We start from the raw sequence: 14,058 nt of genomic DNA, 5'->3' as shown, positions 1-14,058 counted from the left end.
AAAATAAACGATAATCTTTGAATGAAACTTCAATAACTTACCTCATTGTCACAAACCTCTATATCTTTGAAATTATGGGTGTATTGATTAATTAATTACTAGATTATAATTACTATAAAATACTCTCTATATAAAAACAAACATTACTCTCAGGTAAAGCTACAAGTTTTCCACAAAACAGAGCCTTATCCTTCTCTACAGCACTAGGAACAAATTCTTAATAAAACATGAAGCAACAATGAGCCTTGCCTAATGAAAGTAATTAGCTAAATGAACTGGGATAGTAATAAACACGCGTAGAACATTGTGTGTGCCTTCACTCAAGGAAGGCTGGTAATTTATGTATGAACTAGCGGAAGCTAGTGGTTTCACCTGATACCCGTCGGAATAACTTCAAAAATCGGATAAAAAGTAGCCTGTGTTCAATAAATAGTCTATTTACACTGTTATTTTTTACAAATCAGACCGACAGTGGCTTCTGAGATTCTAAAGCATTAAAGGAAAAAAAATATAGGTAAAATTATTCAGCTTTGTAATATTAAATTATAGTCTTGTTTCTAACAACAGAAGAATTTTGTTGCGACTTAGGAATCAAACTGCATCCCTTGAGCACCAGTCGCGATTTAGTCTCCTAAACCCACAGGGCAGTTTATTGTCACATTGTCTTAAATATATTTAAAAGTCGTGGTGGCCTAGTGGGTAAAGGACCAACCTCTCAAGTATGAGGGCGCGGGTTCGATCCCAGGTCAGGCAAGTACCAATGCAACTTTTCTAAGTTTGTATGTACTTTCTAAGTATATCTTAGACACCATGGACTCTGTTTCGGATGGCACGTTAAACTGTAGGTCCCGGCTGTCATTGAACATCCTTGGCAGTCGTTACGGGTAGTCAGAAGCCAGTAAGTCTGACACCAGTCTAACCAAGGGGTATCGGGTTGCCCGGGTAACTGGGTTGAGGAGGTCAGATAGGCAGTCGCTTCTTGTAAAGCACTGGTACTCAGTTGAATCCGGTTAGACTGGAAGCCGACCCCAACATGATTGGGAAAAGGCTCGGAGGAGGATGATGTCTTAAATATATTTCAGAAGGCATTTTTTTTAATAGATTTATAAATAATAAACATAAACAGTTAATTGAATATAATTGAATGGAAAAATCAATGAAAAATAATTTGTTAATAAACTAAAAGGACATTAAAACATTACCAATTTATCATTCGAATGAAACCCAATTAATAGTATGCGGCAAATAAAATAAATGTATGAACGATAAGCTTTGGGCACTTAAATTAAATGAATTTCATAGATATTTTTTTTGTATGCTGAAAGGACAACAAAAATATTTTAAGCTGATAGACTTTATGAAAAATGATTTTCAGACGAAACGATTTTTTTAATTAAAAAAATGAGAATAAAAAGTAAGGTTTGGTACAGGTAGATTTCTGAAAATGTAAACTACATTTTGTTTAAAATTATTTATTTTTTGCTCAATTTTTTAAGTTACAGGCACAAATAATAAATATGGCGTCTCTGCAACTTCTATCAGATCCTTATTTTGCAGAGAGATCATGAAATATAATATACAAATGGCTTATTCAAGTGATTAAACAGTGTTTGGTTAAATAAAATAAACAATTACTTAAATAAATAAAAAAAAACTTCCCAATTAAAATCCCGAATCGCAAATAGCCCATATGTTATTCTCCTACTTGCAATTTTCATCGAAATTCTTTCAGTTTACTTCTTTTTATTTGGAAGAATAACAAACATACACACAGACTTATAAACTCTTGTAGAAATAATACAAATGTGACTACACAGCGAAAAAACCTACAAATCTCTCAACCCAATACAAACGTGAGCCATCAATTTAATATTATAATACCTACAACGCTATATACGTATAGAGAGGGAATTAGGCAAATGCAATCGGATTTAGTTCGCAAATCTGTGCGCTGCAGCTGTGCAGGTAGGATATAACTGTTATATAGGCTTAGGACGTGGAGAATAAAATGACTAACAGAGGTGCCATAACGGAAAATCTCCTAAGAAACTCATCATCATCTCCCGAGCCTTTTCCCAACTATGTTGGGGTCGGCTTCCAGTCTAACCGGATGCGGCTGAGTACCAGTGCTTTACAAGAAGCGACTGCCTATCTGACCTCCTCAACCCAGTTACCCGGGCAACCCAATACCCCTTGGTTAGACTGTAGTTAGATTAACTGGCTTCTGACTGATCCGTAACGACTGCCAAGGATGTTCAATGACAGCCGGGACCTACAGTTTAACGTGCCATCCGAAACACAGTCGTTGTTGTCCAATATATAAATAGACAAATACATTATATACTCAACTTAGAAAAGTTACATTGGCGCCAAAATGCGGTTGTGCGGGGGACGAGCAACGTTGCTGTTTTCGCTCTATATACACCTTCTTTGGATCCACCCATTTTACGTAATACTATAAATCATTGACGGATGTTTCTAAGAATCCGAACGCCTCGTTAGTTTTACAAGCTGATCATTTTGGTCACGCCCACCGTACTTGCTTAATCTAGAAGAAGGCGCCTGACCTACCTGCAGTATGGTATCTCCGCTCCTCTTTCCTTAATCTGTGGTTTAGTACGTATGTTTCTTTGTATGTAAGTTTGTTGTATATGTATTAATGTATGTAGGTGAAGAGATTGTTTGGATAATCTTGTGAATGATCGATGAGTTTTATCTTAGGCATCCACTTTTTATACTTGGATGAAAGATGTTCTATATTTAGATTCACATTTTATTTATATACTTTCATATATATGTTGAAATATCCGGCCGATATCAGACAGACTTAAAAGTTTGATAGGATTCACGATCACCTTCTAAATAAGTCATCAACCAACCATAGGGCCAACCGTCGGCATACAGTTTAGTCTGCATTGCTTGGGGGCACTAATCCTAGTACTAATAAAAGACAAGCCCTTTATTCCCACACATTTTTTTTCATGCCTACAAACAAGAAGTCAAGGTTAGACCTTAATTTGCTACTCTTTGAAGTTACTCAAAATTAAGCTGAATAAAACCGTAAAAAATAAAGCAAAATTACTTTTTGTCCGTCCCTACATACCGAGGTACTCATAAGACCCAGTTTTTCCTCTCATTTGTCAACAAAATAGCAAAAAACAAGTTTATGACGTCCGTTTGTAGGTCATATGAAGTTCCGTACTGAATATAAAATGGATTGTGTAGAAGTACCATCTCGCACAATGGTTTGCGTAAATTTTTTTGTGCCGCTAACTCAAATAGATTAATCGTTATATAATTAACTGTGCATATGTGAGGCATCAAATTTACGAATAAACACCACTGCTTATGTGGGACAAATATACAGGGGAAAAAACAGTTTCAAGCAGTTTTTTTTTTAACTTGAGAATAAACTACATGTAATAAATTGAACTATCTAAATAATTAATACTGTTTTAAATAGTAGATAACATAATAATCTGATATTATAAGACGTGTGAGGTATGAGTTTGTTTGCTTGAAAGCCCTAATCTCAGGACATTGGATCGATTACAAAAAACATTCTTAGCTAGATAGCACAGTTTTTTATCTGGGTGCGCTAAGTAATTCCGGATGAATCCGCTGACAGATGGTGATAATTATATAATAGTACATTGAACCTTCTGTATATTTCCTTTCATGCCGACCCACTTGCGATGTGTATTAAGTTTATTTGCCCTCATAATGTAGTAGGAAACATAAGTCTTATTGTCGCACTTGTGTTGCACTCATAAAAATATATTTTATACATGAAGGAGAAATATTATGACGATGCTGTTTGGTAGTAAGAATGGTAGTAAGAGTTTGGTGGTGATCAATTATTTTTCATTTTATGAAGTTAAAACAGAGTTATATCGTTTGATAGCAACATGAATTAGGGTTTTAAATATGTGGTCGATACGATTTCAACAATTACGAAAGGGTTTTTTCTTTTTGCTGTCCCACTGCTGAGCACCGGCCTCTTCTCATATACCGAGAATGAATGAACGGTCATCACCACGCTTGCTCAAGGCGGAGGCGATTTCAGACTTTAATGTCCAGGTTTCCTGATCCTGTCGGGGCTGCGGGATTGTTCGAAAGAGTTACCGCCCCGCCCTGGTACATAAAAGGGCTTAAGAAAGAATTTGGGGGGTTTTAGTCGGTAAGAGTCGGACACTCACGCTGCACCCACAGTGGGAGTCATTAATTGATGATTTCCTATCAAAAAAAAAAGTTTACTCAAGATGTTTTCTTTCACCTTTACTCAGTTAGAACTTACATTTTGCTATATTTTTGATATACCTATACAATAAATCTGATCTTTAAATAACCTAAAGCTTTTCCCAATACTGTACAATTCTTGACAAAAAAACAAGAAACAAAATCCGAAATACATAAGACCAGTTTGCGGGTAGGTCGCTTTCAGACAATAAATTCGGGGCTTAGTGCCTTGCAAGTCAGATTTAGAATAATCCCAGGCTGCTACTTAATGGCTGCATTGTACAAATGCTTCGCTGGGTATTAAGTTTTCTTAGTTTGAGGATTTTTTTGGGTGGGTGAGAATTTTTTAAGGAAATAACTGGCAGTCATATTATGTGGAGAAATGGTGATAATGTATGAGAAAGGTGCTGAGCATAAGTGAGGATTAATATAAAGGAAGGGAACGACCAAAGAAACTATGTGTAAAAACTGTTTGTTACTTGGTTTTTAATTGTTTTTTAGACTTTGAGTTTTATGTCATTCTATATATCTGCCAAATGCAACTTTTACGGAATTCAGTTTTTTTTTTCGATCTGAAGGAAAAAAAACATTCAGATAAGTCATTTGATGTAAATATTCATCATATAAGTACGTTCTGTAGTTTTTGTGTTTACGTCTAACTGACATCCAGACATCCTGAGATTGACTTTAAAATTACCGATATGATGTGTTTTTGAACTTTTAATTACATTATTATAAATTGACTGATCCAATTGTATTATTTTTATATAAATTAATGTTATGTAAATATTAATTATTCAGTACGTTAAGCTGTCGTATTACGTAAAGCCTCGTGTTCATTTGGCATCAGCTATACAGTGACAGGCTTAAATATATTTTATATACATACATAGTTGTATATAAAATATGTTTTTTGTTTATAGCTGAAAATATGTTTTATGCGCTACCTGATCCATTACCAGTATTGTACCTATATTTTTTTAAGCCTCTACTAAAATCATTAAGACCAAAATAATTCTGTCTCTCTGTTGCAATTTCACACCAAAAGTACTGAACTGATTTTACATAGTCTACAGTCTGAAAAAGACTGGCTTTTTATCCGGTTGCGGGAAGTGATTCCCTCGAATAGGACATAAAACATAGAACATGAAACATACTAGCTATTTTTATATTTTGTATTTTTTTTTTTTCAATTAAGTCTAACCAGTATAACCATGGGGTATTGGGTTGCCCGGGTAACTGGGTTGAGGAGGTCAGATAGGGCAGTCACTCTTTGTAAAGCACTGGTACTCAGCTACATTCGGTTAGACTGGAAGCCGACCCCAACATAGTCTGGAAAAAAAGGCTCGGCGGATGATGATTTTTTACCAATTTCAGATTTGAATTTCGAATAATGCCGATGAGACACAAATCCAAATTATATCCTCTAAAATATATTACAGCCAAATACCTAACGTTAGCACATTTGTGTGTGATTCAGCAGGTACAACGGTATATATCTCAAAGCTAGTGGAGCGAAAACTGACACGGATACCTGTCGCTACGGAACCATTAGACCTCATACTATATTGCTATCGTGACGAACTTAGAGGATGTTGGGTTGTTTCATTTGAGAACAGTGTGACGAATAATAAGCAATAAGAATAGTAGCAATGTGAATGTAACTCTGTCAGCCTGTATATCGTGCTTTTAAACGAAAGCTACTTAGGCGATTTAAATGAAACATATGCAGATAGATAGTTTGAAGATAAATTTTGAAGTTGAATTTGATGAATTTTGAAGTTTTTTTTAGAAAAAATATTAAAAATGTGGACATTTTTTCATAACAAGAAAGTGTTTTGTGACCAAAACTAAAATAGGATTTCTGAGATAATATGATGAAGTCCAATAGTAATACTAAGCAGAATACAATCATTCATTTGTCATTATATTGTTTACCTATAGCAATAATACCTATATGAACTTCAACAAATATTCCCAGCGTCCATTAATTACAATTTAATTGCAAACTCCACTTAATTTCTAAGAACACCCTCTATAACATATGCAAGCATTGCATAACATTCCGCAACGTTCGCAGCTGTATAAGGGGTGTTCCACAAACCATTACAATGAACAATCTGTAGAGGAACTAGTATAAACACCCTGTGCACGCCAGGTGGCGTATTGCCAATTCTGCTGGAAGATAGAGGAAGGTCTTAGTGGTTTTGGTTCCAGGATTAGAATTCTGGTCTTGTTATGACTAAGAATTAGTAAAATAAAATTTAAATTAAATGGGTGGTTTTATTTACAACTAGCTTTCGCCCGCGGTTTCACCCGCGTCCTGTAGCCGGATGGTGACAAAAACCTTCTCCCGGGTCTAAGTTACCTCCCCTCTAATTTTCAGCCAAATCGGTGAAGCCGTTTTCATGTTATGTCGTGACAACGGAAAGCGGGTTTAATTTTTATATATATAGATTGAATGCGACATCTTATCAATTTTATTTTATAAAGATTTAAGTTATTTTATTCATAAGATAAAATGAAACACCCTTATTTATATAAAATGACTACCTATCAGAATTCGGTAATCATACGGTCATTGTAGATTCCCTAAAGTCACAAAAACAAGTGAGCATTGAAACGAACTTCCAATGAAATTGTTACTCACCTACTGTCTGTAGCAAAGATCTACACACATGCGCAGTAAACAGTGAAAATTAACCATTACTGAACAAAACTCAACCTTGTTTCAACCATATCCTTCAGCAATTTTTTAATTCCAAAACCTTTTTGGGTAACCTACGTTTTCTCTTTACTAACACATGCCTTTTCCTCCCACTTAACAGTGTACTACATGCTATGAAAACTTACATTTATGTCACGTTACCAAAATGCATTTCACTTTGGTAAGTAAATGTCATCAAGTGCAGCTATGTCTCATTCGTTGCACAATGTTTCATTCCGGTTGCCTTGCCAGAAATATGCAATATCGCACCTCTAGTGTAAACGTTAGGTCGATTGCAAACTTGCGTTTTAGGTTCCGTAGTCAAAGGGTAAATGGGACCCTAAAACTTCGCTATTTTTCTGTCCGTCCATCCCTCGGTCACCAGGCTAGATGTTATATATCAACGTGTATCACGCGCTTCATAAAACTTGTCGCGTATATTTCAGTGCATACTCTCAAGCCGATATAAGTGAGTAAAGTTGATGATATAAAGTCCAAAATCGAGCATGATCATCATCATTATCTCAGCATTTGAACCTCTATGGCTGAACGTATACCTATTGATTTCTTAAGGGTGATTAGCACCATTCAATCGTTTCTACGAAAATCAAACCATAACCAGCTGTGTTCAAATCAAATCATCAAATCAAATCAAAGCATTTATTCGCGTTCATGACGCATATCGAACACAAACAGTAGCATACATAATCATGAAAAAAAAAAAAAAAACACAAAAATAAAATAAAAACATCAATAAAAAGAAAACACAAGAATAATAAGAATATGCGTCACAAGCACGCGAAATGGCCCTCGCTCAGCATTATGCAGCGACCCTATGCGAGACAGAGTCGCTGCGCTGGTTTTCAGCGATGGCCAGCACTAACATGTGACGTCAATCGGTGCATTTAAGCTAAACTAAATATAAAAAATATAAAAAGTGTTATATATATTTATGGATATAAAATACTACTATAAAAACAAACTAAATATAAATAGAGAAAAATAACTACCTAGTTACGCAGCATTCCGAACGAATGCGACTGGAAGTGACACTCGCGCTTCGCAAAATTATATTTTATCTGTGGTCTATGCCGCCGACCATTACACAAACACAAATAGTCAATATACAAACAATTTGTGTGAGAATTAGGTAATGGCGACGGAGGCATACCAAGAATTATTATGCAATGCCTCATGTAGATATCATGTAGACGAGTGTATAAATGTGTATAGTGTTGAGAAAAGAAAAATCGAACATGAATTTGTGTAAAGGATGTATTAAATGTGAGTATGTAGGTCGATCGTATTCCTGCTACCAGGATGGCGTCGGTAAGTGATATTATTATTTTATTTTTTATACCTGTGAACGTCACTACTGGAATTATAAATATATATAGATATTAATTATTTGATAAGTTGAAGTCGGACTGAGACATACCTAATTACTAACTTAGAAATTGACTTACCATTGAGCATTGCACATAGATGAATTAAATATAAATTGTAATTAGAAAATTAAAGGATTGAATTAAATTACAGACGACAATATGGGACAAATGACAGAGAGATGAAGAAGAACGGTTGACCGAAGCAGATGCTCCACCGTGCCGAGGAGGATGATTCAAAAGCAGCCCACACTGCAGGAAGTGATCCCCAAACCAGAGCATGTGTGCCATGACCCCTGAGGTATGAAGCAATATTACAAATTAAGGCTAATTTGTTCATGTAACAGTAGCTTTTTAAGTTTTGTTTTAAATGTATGTTTTGTTTTCAGGCATCGAAGTGGGGGAGGGAGATCATTCCAGCAGCGCGTGGCTGCAAACTTGAAGCATCCTCTGAAAGCCGTAGTGCGATGCATGGGAACGGTCAGCGGACACACTATGGAGCGAAGACCATGCTTTATCTGGCTTTGTTTCCAGGTCAGCTTTTTGAAAAGATATTCCGGTGTTTGTGTCCTAACAGTGCCAAACAACAAATTAGCTAAATGAAGCTTTCTCCTGGCAGCCATCTTTAATAGTTTTAGTTCATTTATGTATGGTGTAACATGACTTCTACGTGGAATATTTACACAAAAGCGGACACAGGCATTTTGTATACGTTGGATAACGCGCTCGGTTCTAGAGAGAAGGCATGGTCCATACACTACATCACAATAGTTTAACTTTGATAGGATGAGGCTGTCGACAAGTTGTTTGCGCAAAGGAATGCTCAGATATTTCCGTATTCCGTATAATACCTTTAGCCTATAGAAACAATTTCCTAACATTCTAGTTATATGTGCCTCAAATCGCAGCTCCGGGTCCATAATTAGGCCCAGATTGCATGCTTGCTTAACCCTCTCGATTTTCTCTCCCATGATCACTATCTCAGGGTTAGCTGACTCAATAGTTTGTACTTGGTTTCTAGAGCCCAGAACCATAAATTTCGATTTGAGCGGGTTAAGGACCAGTGAATTCAAATCTGACCAAACAACCACCCTATGCAAATCCTCATTGATTTTCTGCACTGCCTCAGATGTTTCATTGACCTTGAACGACAAATACAGCTGGATGTCGTCAGCATACATATGATATTTACAATGGGCAAAAGACTTTACAATATCCGCGCTATATAGGATATAAAGCAAGGGCCCCAAAATCGATCCCTGGGGAACGCCCCTGGACACGCTGAGGGGGGAGGATAACACTCTTGACCCATCCTCTCTTTGCATCTCTACAAATTGAGATCGGCCCGAAAGATAGCTTTTAAACCACTTTACCGTGTTCTTATCAAAACCATAAAAAGCTAACTTTGACAGAAGTAGAGTGGTGTTAATTGCATCAAAAGCGCGGGAGAAATCTAGCAGAGCCAAAATTGTGCCCTCCCCCCTGTCCCGTGCCTCAAGAATATTCCCCACTACGTCGGCCAAAGCCGTTGCAGTACCTCTGCCCTGCCTAAAGCCCGATTGTAGGTCAGGAAGAATGTTATTTGCTTCAAGGTATTCAATGACCTGCGAGTGCACTACGCGTTCCAAGATCTTTGATAGGCAGGGCAGTATACTGATTGGCCTTAGGTCCTTTGTGTTGGTTGGACTGTTAATTTTAGGGATCGGTCGCACAATAGCGCATCGCCAGAGTTCAGGGAATGTATGTGTGATTATTGAACAATTTATGATGTCTGTGATGGCTTGCAAGGTAGTTGGTAAAGTGAGGTTTATCATGTCGAGACTGATGCCATCGACACCCTGTGCGTTAGACTCTAGGCTTCTAATTATCTTGAGGATTACTTCGGAATTGGTTGTTGTCAGAGTGAAAGTAGCATCGCTAAACCTGTGCGACTCAAAGAAAGATGACTGCGAATCATTATGACTACAATCACCGGGAACGTCTAGGAAAGCCGCATTGATTTCGTCAGGGTTATCAAAGTGTTCCGGCAGAAGTCTTTGTTTGTGGTCAGGCAAAACATCTGCTTTTAAATTGCGCCATAATAATTTAGGGTCCCTGATGTTATTATTAATACTACTAGCGAAATAAGCGGCCTTCTCATTAGCCAGTGCCGTGGTGGCTAGATGCTTAAGGTCTAGGTAATTACTCTTATGTTCTGGTAGCTTAGATTTACGAAATTTGTCCCTGGCCTCATCTCTCAGTTTCGATATTAGTCTGATGTTATCAGTGATCCATGGAGTGGGACGGGATCTAAAAGTTTTACATCTAATGGGAGCGTGGAGGTCGAACAATTGGATAACAAATGAGTTGAATGTTTGCACCATTGAATCAACATCATTCATGTCACCCACCATAGACCAAGGTATACTTTTTAAATCCCTGTCGAAGTAATCCTCCAGAATGTCTTTGAGAGGGCGATATACCACTGACCTAGGTTGGCATTTAGGTTTCTTGAAGACCGTCTCGCAGGTGATAAATGCGTGATGGCTAAGCTCACTAATATGATTCACCTCAACATTGCGGATTGGAGCATCAGTGCAGATTACGTCAATGAGCGAGCTACTATTACCTATAAAGTGCGTGGGAGTTGTGACCACTTGAGTCAAGTTGAGATAGCTGACAAAATCTGCAAGTTGTCTGGATTTCGAGTTGTTAACGTCCACCATGTTGACATTGAAGTCCCCTAACAGTATTAGATTATCGAAGGGGGCCAGGCTACCTATGCTTGATGTCAGTCCGTCGAGGAAAGTCTCCAGTTCCAACCATGGTGGGCGATATGCAGTGCCAATGAGTAGTTTGATTTTATTCACGGTAAGGGTTAACCAAAGCTGTTCGACATTAGGGTGTTCAGGGTGGGCTCTGACACGTGCAGGTATTCCATTTCTGATGTAGAAGGCGACCCCTCCGCCTCGCCCCCCACGTATAGACAATGGACGCGGGATGTGCTTGAGTTTATAACCAGGTACGCTAGGCGCCCGGTCATCTTCACCCTTGCGCAACCAGGTTTCGTTGACAGCCATTATGTCCACTGAATGATTGCCCATTGCGACCAAAAACTCGTCCTGGTTAGTCCCCAGGGAGCCCGCATTCAATAGCCCAAACCTAATAAGTTTACTTGTATTCATTTGTAGTCAATAAGTTACAATGTTGTATAAGATGTAAATGTAATTTATAGAATGTAGTATATAATGTAATAGTTGAAGTGTATAATGTGAATATTATTTGTGTAAAATGTGTGATGTTGTATGTAATGAGTGTAGACAAATACATTGTGTAAGGTACTGTGATTGATGTGGGAAGCATGAAAAAATAAAATAAAAAATAATTGATTATGTAATTATTTGGTATATAGTTCGTGTATGTAGTAATACTGTGTAGAATGTAATATGTATAAATAAGTGTCGATTGCGACTTAACATGCGTGCCAGCCAGCGTGTAAATCCCCCGATATTTATAGTTTAGACGCATATTTTCCCTTCCACTGATACAAGGTAAATAGTTACAAACAAACAATAATATAAAAAAAGAAGAATAATCAAGTTGTTTCATTATTAACAGGTCCAAAAAACTTAACAATATCCTCATCAGTGCGGATTCTTTGAGTGGAATCACCCGGACTCCTCCTGGCAAGTATGCGCCCGCGCTTGGTCCACACAAATCTCCAATTGTGGAGGCGAGCAGCATCTCGGGCCATCCGAAACAACCGGCGATTTGTCTTCGTGAGGCGCTCGTTGATGAAGAAGCGCTGTGGCGGGCCGGGCAGGTCGAGGTCGGCGGTGGTCGCCCCGCGCCGCACGCGCGCGCTCGCCAGCAGCTCGTCGCGCAGCTCGCGGCGCGCCAGGCGCACGACTATGGCACGCGGCCGCGTCACCGCCGGCCCGGCAGAGCTAGTGGCGTTGAGCTGCTTGCCGCCGACCCGCTCCGCGCTGATGATGTCGCGCTCCTCCAACTGTACCCCTAACTTAAGGCCTACAACTTTAGCGATGTGGATAGGGTGATCAGAAGGAGCCTCCGGTATATTAGTTATCTCCACATCATTTGCCAATAGGTCCTGATCCCTATCGTTCAGCTCGCGCCTCAACTCTTCCACGACCTCATCTGCCGATGAACGACCCGTAGCAGCCTGTTGTTCCAAAGCGCTTATTCTGGCCTCGAGGCCATCGATGCGCCCATTGCAGTGACTCATTGCAGATACCAGCTGCGCCATCTCCAACTCCATCTCCTTGCGAAACTCTTGAATCTCCCCACGCATCGCTCTCAACTCATCCATGAGCAAACCCAAACCAGAGCCTACGACAGGAGAGATTTCCCGTGCCGCAGTGACAGCTGTGGAGGCGCTCCTATGTAGCGGCGTAGAAGCAGACGACGGGCTAGCGCGTTGTTGCTCGCAGACCACGGGTGCTGGGCTAGAGCAGCTGGCATCCAACTCACCAGTCGTGCGGGCCACTGAGCTAGTTTGGCTTGCAGGACCTCCCGCGGAGCCAGCCGAACCTCTGATTGGAGTATCTGCCCTGTTATCCCTGACCAGGTTCTTTTTACATTCAGGGCAGCGCCAGGAAGGTGGGATAGCTACGTCTGGCTTAAAATTAACGCATCCTCGGTGGTATAGTCGCCGACACTTGCTACTACCACACTTGACGCCCTCTATCGCCGATGCAAAGAGCTTGCAAGCTGCGCACTGGATACCCGGCATTATAGTAGACAGAGAGTTCCTTGCAAAATCGCTAGATGGCGTCTCCGATAACTCAGTGCAGGATCGCTAGATGGCGCCACTGGCCCAATATCGATCGATAGCAATACCGAGAATATCTTCCTCCTGTCAATGTCAAGTTTGGAGTGACGTGAATATCCCCGATGTCAACAACACTTTTTAAATAGAGGGTAGAAATTAAATGCGCCTAGTCACTGGCTATACAGTTTTGCTTAATTGAAGCCCTTATGCACTAAACTTACTGCCGACTTCAATGTATGTCACTAAGCTTTGCACTATGTTCACAATAAAGTAAGTATTTAAGCTGATAACGTAGTTTTCAATTTATTGTTTATAAAAAGTACGACACACGGTCCACACCGACAGACGTCAAACGTCAGCCGTGTTCTTGCCGCTCATTGGTCAAATTGCCAACTTGACAACTGAAAATGATTCGGTTATAGTATATGGTTAGTAGACATCAGTTTATGGAGCTGATAACGGACAAATTATTTAACCCTGCCTACCTGACTTTTGTCAGAATATCAAACTACCTTTTGGTGGATCAAAACTAACTTAAAAGTAAGCTTAAAACACGCTATTCTGTACCCGTTCTAACACATAGCTTCCGCACTGGATGGTTTCCCAACGAACTATTTACAACAGCATCGCTGCTGACGATCGCTGGATCAAATATTTACGATGTTCCGCGTTGCGTTCCGAACTTTATGCTCTAGATTTTGTGTATGTGGTCTTTATGCTGACTTATTGTGGGAGCTATTGTTCGTGGCTATCAATATCGCTTTCAGTTGAACATCTTTGGCAGAAGCCAGAAAGTCTGGTAACCAGTCGTACCGAGCTCTATTGGGTTGCCCGGGTCACTTGATTGAGGAGGTCAGATAGGCAGTCGCTCCTTGTAAAATACTGGTACTCAGCTACATCCCATTAGACTGAAAGCCGACCCCTACATACCTAGTTGGAAAAAGGCTAGGCAGATG

The 14,058-nt window shown here is 39.3% G+C and overlaps 2 protein-coding genes across 2 annotated transcripts in view; both read right to left on the bottom strand.

The window, feature by feature from the left end:
- The window catches only part of LOC124642186 (Down syndrome cell adhesion molecule-like protein Dscam2), a 116,109-nt gene extending 104,695 nt beyond the window's left edge, over positions 1 to 11,414 (bottom strand). Inside the window, exon 1 of the mRNA XM_047180497.1 lies at positions 9,183 to 11,414. Coding sequence (XP_047036453.1) covers positions 9,183 to 11,414 — 2,232 coding nt within the window. The remainder of the gene's footprint in view (positions 1 to 9,182) is intronic.
- A 278-nt stretch (positions 11,415 to 11,692) lies between these two features.
- On the bottom strand, positions 11,693 to 13,455 carry LOC124642275. Its single transcript, XM_047180629.1, has one exon. It carries the CDS (start codon positions 13,061 to 13,063, stop codon positions 11,906 to 11,908), a length of 1,158 nt encoding a protein of 385 aa, XP_047036585.1. The 5' UTR covers positions 13,064 to 13,455; the 3' UTR covers positions 11,693 to 11,905.
- Positions 13,456 to 14,058: the final 603 nt, after the last annotated feature.

This window comes from Helicoverpa zea, chromosome 24, assembly GCF_022581195.2.
Source record: "Helicoverpa zea isolate HzStark_Cry1AcR chromosome 24, ilHelZeax1.1, whole genome shotgun sequence".
In the NCBI taxonomy this organism is placed as follows: domain Eukaryota; kingdom Metazoa; phylum Arthropoda; class Insecta; order Lepidoptera; family Noctuidae; genus Helicoverpa; species Helicoverpa zea.
This window is presented reverse-complemented; position numbering and strand designations above follow the sequence as displayed.